Source organism: Anas platyrhynchos, chromosome 26 (genome assembly GCF_047663525.1).
Source record: "Anas platyrhynchos isolate ZD024472 breed Pekin duck chromosome 26, IASCAAS_PekinDuck_T2T, whole genome shotgun sequence".
Taxonomy (NCBI): Eukaryota; Metazoa; Chordata; class Aves; order Anseriformes; family Anatidae; genus Anas; species Anas platyrhynchos.
In genome coordinates, this window is record NC_092612.1 from 2,237,332 (window position 1) to 2,246,998 (window position 9,667).

At 66.7% G+C, this 9,667-nt stretch overlaps 5 protein-coding genes across 5 annotated transcripts; 3 read left to right on the top strand and 2 right to left on the bottom strand.

Annotated features, from left to right (window-relative positions):
- The first annotated feature begins 366 nt into the window (after window positions 1-366).
- LOC139999516 (feather keratin 4-like) lies at window positions 367-1,464 on the top strand. The gene is made up of 2 exons (XM_072027968.1): window positions 367-522; window positions 626-1,464. Exon 2 carries the CDS (start codon window positions 647-649, stop codon window positions 1,010-1,012), a length of 366 nt encoding a protein of 121 aa, XP_071884069.1. The 5' UTR covers window positions 367-522; window positions 626-646; the 3' UTR covers window positions 1,013-1,464.
- A 1,488-nt stretch (window positions 1,465-2,952) lies between these two features.
- Window positions 2,953-3,955, bottom strand: LOC139999513 (feather keratin 4-like). Its single transcript, XM_072027963.1, has 2 exons — window positions 3,826-3,955; window positions 2,953-3,584 (listed from the first exon to the last, which is right to left on the bottom strand). The coding sequence occupies exon 2, from the start codon at window positions 3,561-3,563 to the stop codon at window positions 3,198-3,200; it is 366 nt and encodes a 121-aa protein (XP_071884064.1). The 5' UTR covers window positions 3,564-3,584; window positions 3,826-3,955; the 3' UTR covers window positions 2,953-3,197.
- Window positions 3,956-4,459: 504 nt separating this feature from the next.
- Window positions 4,460-5,557, top strand: LOC139999517 (feather keratin 4-like). Its single transcript, XM_072027969.1, has 2 exons — window positions 4,460-4,615; window positions 4,719-5,557. Exon 2 carries the CDS (start codon window positions 4,740-4,742, stop codon window positions 5,103-5,105), a length of 366 nt encoding a protein of 121 aa, XP_071884070.1. The 5' UTR covers window positions 4,460-4,615; window positions 4,719-4,739; the 3' UTR covers window positions 5,106-5,557.
- A 1,488-nt stretch (window positions 5,558-7,045) lies between these two features.
- On the bottom strand, window positions 7,046-8,048 carry LOC139999514 (feather keratin 4-like). Its single transcript, XM_072027964.1, has 2 exons — window positions 7,919-8,048; window positions 7,046-7,677 (listed from the first exon to the last, which is right to left on the bottom strand). The coding sequence occupies exon 2, from the start codon at window positions 7,654-7,656 to the stop codon at window positions 7,291-7,293; it is 366 nt and encodes a 121-aa protein (XP_071884065.1). The 5' UTR covers window positions 7,657-7,677; window positions 7,919-8,048; the 3' UTR covers window positions 7,046-7,290.
- Window positions 8,049-8,552: 504 nt separating this feature from the next.
- LOC119713902 (feather keratin 4-like) lies at window positions 8,553-9,650 on the top strand. Its single transcript, XM_038168154.2, has 2 exons — window positions 8,553-8,708; window positions 8,812-9,650. Exon 2 carries the CDS (start codon window positions 8,833-8,835, stop codon window positions 9,196-9,198), a length of 366 nt encoding a protein of 121 aa, XP_038024082.1. The 5' UTR covers window positions 8,553-8,708; window positions 8,812-8,832; the 3' UTR covers window positions 9,199-9,650.
- The last annotated feature ends 17 nt before the right edge of the window (window positions 9,651-9,667 follow it).

Consider the following 9,667-nt stretch of genomic DNA (forward strand, 5'->3'; position numbering starts at 1 on the left):
TGCCGTCTCATCCCCTGCGTGCCTAAGAGGGCATGCAGCGTGACACAGGCGGGCTGCCAGCACCCTGCGTGCCGCAGCTCTTCCCCAGGGGCTTGGTCTCGGGGTGGCCGCGTGCGCGCTGTGGAGAGCCCCAGGGCAGAGCGGGGTCGTGGCGCTGGGCAAGGAGCAGCCACACGCCAGCGCCTCCATGACGTACGCACTGCAGTTGTTATCTCCAGAGGGGCGAGGTGACGAAACGCCAAATCAAAGGCGCTCCTCTCGGGCACTGCCTGCTCAGCACCACGCATTTGGCCCGCCAAGCGGAAAGGGGAGGGAAGCCAGCAAAGGGGCCTGTGCTGGTCCGGACAGGGGATGCTGACTCAGGGAGGGCAGGAGCAGGACAGCCTGGCCTCGGCAGGAGGGAGTGCCGCCTCTGCCCATTGGCCCAGCAGGCGCTGCGCAATGGCGGGGCCTGGATAAAAGCTCGGCCTGCGCGGGGCTCTCGCAAGCACTGCTCTGACCGCCTTCTCCTTGGGGAACAGGGTAAGTCTGCGAGCGCTTCTCCTCCTGCCGCTGGCCCCTGCGCCTCAGCCTGGGCAGCTGCCATCTACGGCTCCCTCGCATCGCACTCTGTGCCCTCTTGCAGAGCACCGTCCAATCCCGCAAGATGGCTTGCTACGACCTGTGCCCGCCGAAAACCAGCGTCGCCGTCCCCCAGCCCATCGCTGAGAGCTGCAACGAGCTGTGCGCGCGGCAGTGCCCCGACTCGACGGCCTTCATCCAGCCGCCCCCCGTTGTCGTCACCTTCCCCGGCCCCATCCTCAGCTCCTTCCCCCAGCAAGCCGTGGTGGGCTCCTCCGGAGCACCCGCCTTTGGGGGCTCCCTGGGGCTGGGGGGCCTCTACGGCGCGGGGGCCACCCAGGGCTCGGGGGGCCTCTGCACCTTTGGCAGGCCCTACGCTTCTCCCGCCTGCAGCCCCTACCTCTTGCCGCGCTACAGCAAGAAGCTGTGGGACACCTGTGGGCCCTGCTAAAGCCACGCCCTGCCCCAGACCCCCTGCCAGCTGCCGCAACGCATGGCTGAGCTCGTGGGCACGGGGCGCTGAGGAGCGCTGAGCATCTCCAGCCCCAGCCAAGGCCTGGGCAGCTGGCTGTGCCGGCCCCTTCGGCCTCTCGCACCCTATTCTACTCCTCCTTCCTCCACAGCCAGGGCCTTGCGCCCGGCCTGCCCTCTGCTCTCCCACTCTCTCTTCCCCCCTCCTGCTCTCCGCAGCAAGAGCAGGACCCTTCAAGGCCTGTGGGGCCCATGGGCCAAGCCCTCCCGAGCTGCACTGCCACACCGCCGGGGCTTGCGCAACCAGAAGCCACGCTCTGGAGAAGATCCTCTGTCCCCCCAACATGCCACAGCCAGCCTCGCTGGCTCCTGCTCCAGCTCTCTGTCCACTTCTCCTGCCGTGCCGGGCACAATAAAGGTTTCCTGCATCCACTCCTCTCTCTCTTCCTCTCTCTGTGTTCCGAGTCAGGAAAGCAGCCCTGGGGGGCAGGGGGCGTAGTGGAGGCTGCGGGGGAGGGCACACGCTGGTGCTGGGAGGCCCAGGGCATTAGGGCAGAGAGCAGGAGAGGTGCTGGCAGTTCTGCTTTGCCTGGCCTTCTCCGCCCGGGAGCGCGACCAGCTCTGCCAAGTGGAGCTGCTCCGCAGAAGCGAGGCACCGTCTCGGGCAAGAAGCGCAGAGGAAGAGGCCGGAGAGCAGGGATGGCTGAGCGCTGCGCGCGGTGAGTGCATGGCCGGTCCCTTGCTGGAGGACAGCCTTGCAGAAATGGCCGTGGGGCTGGTGGCCGCCCACTGGAGCAGGAGCCAGCAACGTGCCTTGGGGCCGTGAGCGCTCCCCCCTGCTCCTGATCATTGGCAATAGGGTTAGCAGCAGCCATAAGACGTAAGGGCGCTGAGCATGGGTCGCCCCTCCCCTTCTGTCTCCCCCTTTGTGGCCCCAGGCTGAGGTGACACCTCTTCCCAGGCAAGCCTCCTGCTGGCCCTGGGATTAAGCCCATCAGTGTTAGCACAAAGCCCACGTGCTGGATCCTTGGGTGTGGTGACGCCCGTTAAGGAAGAGGGAAGTGGCACAGCTCAGGGAACACTGGCTATAAAACGAAGCGGCAGCAAGCCCCATGTGGCACTCAGGCTGGAGCTGCTGCTGCTGCTGGCTGGCTGGCTGGCTGGCTTGCTGGCTGGCTGGCAGGAAGAAGCCTCTGCTCCCTCGGTGCTCAGGGCTGCGGGCGGTGTTGTCTTCTTCCTTGGAGTAGAGTGAGTTCTTTCCGGTCAAGACTGGCTCTAGCCTGTGGTGCTGGTGTGGTGGTGATTAGTAAGGATTTGGCAGAGGGTCCGCATGACTGAACCGTCTAGGAAATGCAAGAATCCTAGATAATAAGGAAGCCGAGCTGGTTCCTAGAAGTTTGGTTTGACTGCAAGCCGTGCTAATTGTATAGAAATTGCCTGCTAAAGATAAGCTCTGCTAACTGCTGGGCTGTGAGGGAAAAGCTCAGAGCTGAACGGTGCCCTGGGAGAAGTTCGGCTTGGCTCTTTGGGAGAAGCTCTTTCTTCAGCTACGGGAGTGTGTAAGCCCGGGAGCGGGCTGGGCAGGGAAGTGGTTTGGACAAGGCTTAAGCTTCGTTCAGGTGGCGCTGCGTGGAGGCGGCAGTTAGCGTGCTGCTGCTCCTCGCTCGGGGTTCCCCTCTGTTTCAGGACCTTGTGTGGAGCGTCTGGAGGCGGCCGTGCTGGAGGCGGGGAGCAGGCTGCTTCCAGGCAGGGCCCTGGGAGATGGGCTGCAGCCCTCAGTGTGGGAGGCAGGGCTGCCAGGGGCTTTGTCCAGGGCGCCCCGGCGCTTTGGGGGGCTGGGAGAGCGAAGGGGCCATGTGCAGGCGGAGGGAGCCCTGGAGCCCCCGCGGGGCCTGGGAAGGAAAGGCGGAGAGGCAGGCATTGGATGCAGGCTTGCTTTATTGTCAAGGCAGGAAAGGACACAAGCACAGAGGCGCGAGCAAGGCCCAGGCAGGCCGGTGGTGCCTGGGGCTTCCAGAGAGGCGTTCTTCCTTCAGGCTTCTGCCAGGCGCTGGCTGGCCCAGGGCCAAGAAAGGGCCCTGGGGGGCAGCACCGGAGGAGTCACATGTCTGTGCAGAGGAGGAGGAGGAAGGACGAGGAGGAGAAGAGGTGGCACGGGCGTGGCTTTAGCAGGGCCCACAGGTGTCCCACAGCTTCTTGCTGTAGCGCGGCAAGAGGTAGGGGCTGCAGGCGGGAGAAGCGTAGGGCCTGCCAAAGGTGCAGAGGCCCCCCGAGCCCTGGGTGGCCCCCGCGCCGTAGAGGCCCCCCAGCCCCAGGGAGCCCCCAAAGGCGGGTGCTCCGGAGGAGCCCACCACGGCTTGCTGGGGGAAGGAGCTGAGGATGGGGCCGGGGAAGGTGACGACAACGGGGGGCGGCTGGATGAAGGCCGTCGAGTCGGGGCACTGCCGCGCGCACAGCTCGTTGCAGCTCTCAGCGATGGGCTGGGGGACGGCGACGCTGGTTTTCGGCGGGTACAGGTCGTTGCAAGCCATCTTGGTGTGAGAGAGCTGAGCCTGCAATGCAAAGCCCCCAGGGCCGGTGCTGTGAGTGAGGAGATGCCCTGGCAGAGCAGGGCCCGTGCCCCAGCCAGGGGGCTCCCTCCTCAGCCCGCCCCGGCTCTCCACGCCTGCTCCCTGCGTGCCCGCGGCCCTCGCCTGCCCCCACGGAGCCCCTCTGCCCACAGCGCCTCCGGCAGAGCTCTCGTGGCCAGGGAGCCCCACACCGGCCCCTGCCCGACGAGGCCCCGCCACCCACCCTTTTCCCGAGCAGAGCCAGGCAGGAGCGGCGGATGCCAGCGCTTGCCCAGGACCACGCTTTTATGGGGGCCGGAGAGCGCGGGGAGGAGCTGGCCGCGCTGGGGGCACGTGGCCCGTGGTGGCCGAGCCATGGCCTCCTCCCTGCGCGCCACGGGGCTGTTGTGCTGACGCCGGTTCCTCGCCAGCCCCCACCCGCTCCCTCAGCCCCTGCAATTACCCCGCTCGGACGCTCGCCAGCCTTCACCTAATGGGCAAATTAGCCCCGCTGCCGTCTCATCCCCTGCGTGCCTAAGAGGGCATGCAGCGTGACACAGGCGGGCTGCCAGCACCCTGCGTGCCGCAGCTCTTCCCCAGGGGCTTGGTCTCGGGGTGGCCGCGTGCGCGCTGTGGAGAGCCCCAGGGCAGAGCGGGGTCGTGGCGCTGGGCAAGGAGCAGCCACACGCCAGCGCCTCCATGACGTACGCACTGCAGTTGTTATCTCCAGAGGGGCGAGGTGACGAAACGCCAAATCAAAGGCGCTCCTCTCGGGCACTGCCTGCTCAGCACCACGCATTTGGCCCGCCAAGCGGAAAGGGGAGGGAAGCCAGCAAAGGGGCCTGTGCTGGTCCGGACAGGGGATGCTGACTCAGGGAGGGCAGGAGCAGGACAGCCTGGCCTCGGCAGGAGGGAGTGCCGCCTCTGCCCATTGGCCCAGCAGGCGCTGCGCAATGGCGGGGCCTGGATAAAAGCTCGGCCTGCGCGGGGCTCTCGCAAGCACTGCTCTGACCGCCTTCTCCTTGGGGAACAGGGTAAGTCTGCAAGCGCTTCTCCTCCTGCCGCTGGCCCCTGCGCCTCAGCCTGGGCAGCTGCCATCTACGGCTCCCTCGCATCGCACTCTGTGCCCTCTTGCAGAGCACCGTCCAATCCCGCAAGATGGCTTGCTACGACCTGTGCCCGCCGAAAACCAGCGTCGCCGTCCCCCAGCCCATCGCTGAGAGCTGCAACGAGCTGTGCGCGCGGCAGTGCCCCGACTCGACGGCCTTCATCCAGCCGCCCCCCGTTGTCGTCACCTTCCCCGGCCCCATCCTCAGCTCCTTCCCCCAGCAAGCCGTGGTGGGCTCCTCCGGAGCACCCGCCTTTGGGGGCTCCCTGGGGCTGGGGGGCCTCTACGGCGCGGGGGCCACCCAGGGCTCGGGGGGCCTCTGCACCTTTGGCAGGCCCTACGCTTCTCCCGCCTGCAGCCCCTACCTCTTGCCGCGCTACAGCAAGAAGCTGTGGGACACCTGTGGGCCCTGCTAAAGCCACGCCCTGCCCCAGACCCCCTGCCAGCTGCCGCAACGCATGGCTGAGCTCGTGGGCACGGGGCGCTGAGGAGCGCTGAGCATCTCCAGCCCCAGCCAAGGCCTGGGCAGCTGGCTGTGCCGGCCCCTTCGGCCTCTCGCACCCTATTCTACTCCTCCTTCCTCCACAGCCAGGGCCTTGCGCCCGGCCTGCCCTCTGCTCTCCCACTCTCTCTTCCCCCCTCCTGCTCTCCGCAGCAAGAGCAGGACCCTTCAAGGCCTGTGGGGCCCATGGGCCAAGCCCTCCCGAGCTGCACTGCCACACCGCCGGGGCTTGCGCAACCAGAAGCCACGCTCTGGAGAAGATCCTCTGTCCCCCCAACATGCCACAGCCAGCCTCGCTGGCTCCTGCTCCAGCTCTCTGTCCACTTCTCCTGCCGTGCCGGGCACAATAAAGGTTTCCTGCATCCACTCCTCTCTCTCTTCCTCTCTCTGTGTTCCGAGTCAGGAAAGCAGCCCTGGGGGGCAGGGGGCGTAGTGGAGGCTGCGGGGGAGGGCACACGCTGGTGCTGGGAGGCCCAGGGCATTAGGGCAGAGAGCAGGAGAGGTGCTGGCAGTTCTGCTTTGCCTGGCCTTCTCCGCCCGGGAGCGCGACCAGCTCTGCCAAGTGGAGCTGCTCCGCAGAAGCGAGGCACCGTCTCGGGCAAGAAGCGCAGAGGAAGAGGCCGGAGAGCAGGGATGGCTGAGCGCTGCGCGCGGTGAGTGCATGGCCGGTCCCTTGCTGGAGGACAGCCTTGCAGAAATGGCCGTGGGGCTGGTGGCCGCCCACTGGAGCAGGAGCCAGCAACGTGCCTTGGGGCCGTGAGCGCTCCCCCCTGCTCCTGATCATTGGCAATAGGGTTAGCAGCAGCCATAAGACGTAAGGGCGCTGAGCATGGGTCGCCCCTCCCCTTCTGTCTCCCCCTTTGTGGCCCCAGGCTGAGGTGACACCTCTTCCCAGGCAAGCCTCCTGCTGGCCCTGGGATTAAGCCCATCAGTGTTAGCACAAAGCCCACGTGCTGGATCCTTGGGTGTGGTGACGCCCGTTAAGGAAGAGGGAAGTGGCACAGCTCAGGGAACACTGGCTATAAAACGAAGCGGCAGCAAGCCCCATGTGGCACTCAGGCTGGAGCTGCTGCTGCTGCTGGCTGGCTGGCTGGCTGGCTTGCTGGCTGGCTGGCAGGAAGAAGCCTCTGCTCCCTCGGTGCTCAGGGCTGCGGGCGGTGTTGTCTTCTTCCTTGGAGTAGAGTGAGTTCTTTCCGGTCAAGACTGGCTCTAGCCTGTGGTGCTGGTGTGGTGGTGATTAGTAAGGATTTGGCAGAGGGTCCGCATGACTGAACCGTCTAGGAAATGCAAGAATCCTAGATAATAAGGAAGCCGAGCTGGTTCCTAGAAGTTTGGTTTGACTGCAAGCCGTGCTAATTGTATAGAAATTGCCTGCTAAAGATAAGCTCTGCTAACTGCTGGGCTGTGAGGGAAAAGCTCAGAGCTGAACGGTGCCCTGGGAGAAGTTCGGCTTGGCTCTTTGGGAGAAGCTCTTTCTTCAGCTACGGGAGTGTGTAAGCCCGGGAGCGGGCTGGGCAGGGAAGTGGTTTGGACAAGGCTTAAGCTTCGTTCAGGTGGCGCTGCGTGGAGGCGGCAGTTAGCGTGCTGCTGCTCCTCGCTCGGGGTTCCCCTCTGTTTCAGGACCTTGTGTGGAGCGTCTGGAGGCGGCCGTGCTGGAGGCGGGGAGCAGGCTGCTTCCAGGCAGGGCCCTGGGAGATGGGCTGCAGCCCTCAGTGTGGGAGGCAGGGCTGCCAGGGGCTTTGTCCAGGGCGCCCCGGCGCTTTGGGGGGCTGGGAGAGCGAAGGGGCCATGTGCAGGCGGAGGGAGCCCTGGAGCCCCCGCGGGGCCTGGGAAGGAAAGGCGGAGAGGCAGGCATTGGATGCAGGCTTGCTTTATTGTCAAGGCAGGAAAGGACACAAGCACAGAGGCGCGAGCAAGGCCCAGGCAGGCCGGTGGTGCCTGGGGCTTCCAGAGAGGCGTTCTTCCTTCAGGCTTCTGCCAGGCGCTGGCTGGCCCAGGGCCAAGAAAGGGCCCTGGGGGGCAGCACCGGAGGAGTCACATGTCTGTGCAGAGGAGGAGGAGGAAGGACGAGGAGGAGAAGAGGTGGCACGGGCGTGGCTTTAGCAGGGCCCACAGGTGTCCCACAGCTTCTTGCTGTAGCGCGGCAAGAGGTAGGGGCTGCAGGCGGGAGAAGCGTAGGGCCTGCCAAAGGTGCAGAGGCCCCCCGAGCCCTGGGTGGCCCCCGCGCCGTAGAGGCCCCCCAGCCCCAGGGAGCCCCCAAAGGCGGGTGCTCCGGAGGAGCCCACCACGGCTTGCTGGGGGAAGGAGCTGAGGATGGGGCCGGGGAAGGTGACGACAACGGGGGGCGGCTGGATGAAGGCCGTCGAGTCGGGGCACTGCCGCGCGCACAGCTCGTTGCAGCTCTCAGCGATGGGCTGGGGGACGGCGACGCTGGTTTTCGGCGGGTACAGGTCGTTGCAAGCCATCTTGGTGTGAGAGAGCTGAGCCTGCAATGCAAAGCCCCCAGGGCCGGTGCTGTGAGTGAGGAGATGCCCTGGCAGAGCAGGGCCCGTGCCCCAGCCAGGGGGCTCCCTCCTCAGCCCGCCCCGGCTCTCCACGCCTGCTCCCTGCGTGCCCGCGGCCCTCGCCTGCCCCCACGGAGCCCCTCTGCCCACAGCGCCTCCGGCAGAGCTCTCGTGGCCAGGGAGCCCCACACCGGCCCCTGCCCGACGAGGCCCCGCCACCCACCCTTTTCCCGAGCAGAGCCAGGCAGGAGCGGCGGATGCCAGCGCTTGCCCAGGACCACGCTTTTATGGGGGCCGGAGAGCGCGGGGAGGAGCTGGCCGCGCTGGGGGCACGTGGCCCGTGGTGGCCGAGCCATGGCCTCCTCCCTGCGCGCCACGGGGCTGTTGTGCTGACGCCGGTTCCTCGCCAGCCCCCACCCGCTCCCTCAGCCCCTGCAATTACCCCGCTCGGACGCTCGCCAGCCTTCACCTAATGGGCAAATTAGCCCCGCTGCCGTCTCATCCCCTGCGTGCCTAAGAGGGCATGCAGCGTGACACAGGCGGGCTGCCAGCACCCTGCGTGCCGCAGCTCTTCCCCAGGGGCTTGGTCTCGGGGTGGCCGCGTGCGCGCTGTGGAGAGCCCCAGGGCAGAGCGGGGTCGTGGCGCTGGGCAAGGAGCAGCCACACGCCAGCGCCTCCATGACGTACGCACTGCAGTTGTTATCTCCAGAGGGGCGAGGTGACGAAACGCCAAATCAAAGGCGCTCCTCTCGGGCACTGCCTGCTCAGCACCACGCATTTGGCCCGCCAAGCGGAAAGGGGAGGGAAGCCAGCAAAGGGGCCTGTGCTGGTCCGGACAGGGGATGCTGACTCAGGGAGGGCAGGAGCAGGACAGCCTGGCCTCGGCAGGAGGGAGTGCCGCCTCTGCCCATTGGCCCAGCAGGCGCTGCGCAATGGCGGGGCCTGGATAAAAGCTCGGCCTGCGCGGGGCTCTCGCAAGCACTGCTCTGACCGCCTTCTCCTTGGGGAACAGGGTAAGTCTGCGAGCGCTTCTCCTCCTGCCGCTGGCCCCTGCGCCTCAGCCTGGGCAGCTGCCATCTACGGCTCCCTCGCATCGCACTCTGTGCCCTCTTGCAGAGCACCGTCCAATCCCGCAAGATGGCTTGCTACGACCTGTGCCCGCCGAAAACCAGCGTCGCCGTCCCCCAGCCCATCGCTGAGAGCTGCAACGAGCTGTGCGCGCGGCAGTGCCCCGACTCGACGGCCTTCATCCAGCCGCCCCCCGTTGTCGTCACCTTCCCCGGCCCCATCCTCAGCTCCTTCCCCCAGCAAGCCGTGGTGGGCTCCTCCGGAGCACCCGCCTTTGGGGGCTCCCTGGGGCTGGGGGGCCTCTACGGCGCGGGGGCCACCCAGGGCTCGGGGGGCCTCTGCACCTTTGGCAGGCCCTACGCTTCTCCCGCCTGCAGCCCCTACCTCTTGCCGCGCTACAGCAAGAAGCTGTGGGACACCTGTGGGCCCTGCTAAAGCCACGCCCTGCCCCAGACCCCCTGCCAGCTGCCGCAACGCATGGCTGAGCTCGTGGGCACGGGGCGCTGAGGAGCGCTGAGCATCTCCAGCCCCAGCCAAGGCCTGGGCAGCTGGCTGTGCCGGCCCCTTCGGCCTCTCGCACCCTATTCTACTCCTCCTTCCTCCACAGCCAGGGCCTTGCGCCCGGCCTGCCCTCTGCTCTCCCACTCTCTCTTCCCCCCTCCTGCTCTCCGCAGCAAGAGCAGGACCCTTCAAGGCCTGTGGGGCCCATGGGCCAAGCCCTCCCGAGCTGCACTGCCACACCGCCGGGGCTTGCGCAACCAGAAGCCACGCTCTGGAGAAGATCCTCTGTCCCCCCAACATGCCACAGCCAGCCTCGCTGGCTCCTGCTCCAGCTCTCTGTCCACTTCTCCTGCCGTGCCGGGCACAATAAAGGTTTCCTGCATCCACTCCTCTCTCTCTTCCT

Coding starts and splice junctions, on each gene's coding strand:
- LOC139999514 (XM_072027964.1), bottom strand. CDS start 7,656: ATGGCTTGCAACGACCTGTACCCGCCGAAAACCAGCGTCGCCGTCCCC.
- LOC139999513 (XM_072027963.1), bottom strand. CDS start 3,563: ATGGCTTGCAACGACCTGTACCCGCCGAAAACCAGCGTCGCCGTCCCC.
- LOC139999517 (XM_072027969.1), top strand. CDS start 4,740: ATGGCTTGCTACGACCTGTGCCCGCCGAAAACCAGCGTCGCCGTCCCC.
- LOC119713902 (XM_038168154.2), top strand. CDS start 8,833: ATGGCTTGCTACGACCTGTGCCCGCCGAAAACCAGCGTCGCCGTCCCC.
- LOC139999516 (XM_072027968.1), top strand. CDS start 647: ATGGCTTGCTACGACCTGTGCCCGCCGAAAACCAGCGTCGCCGTCCCC.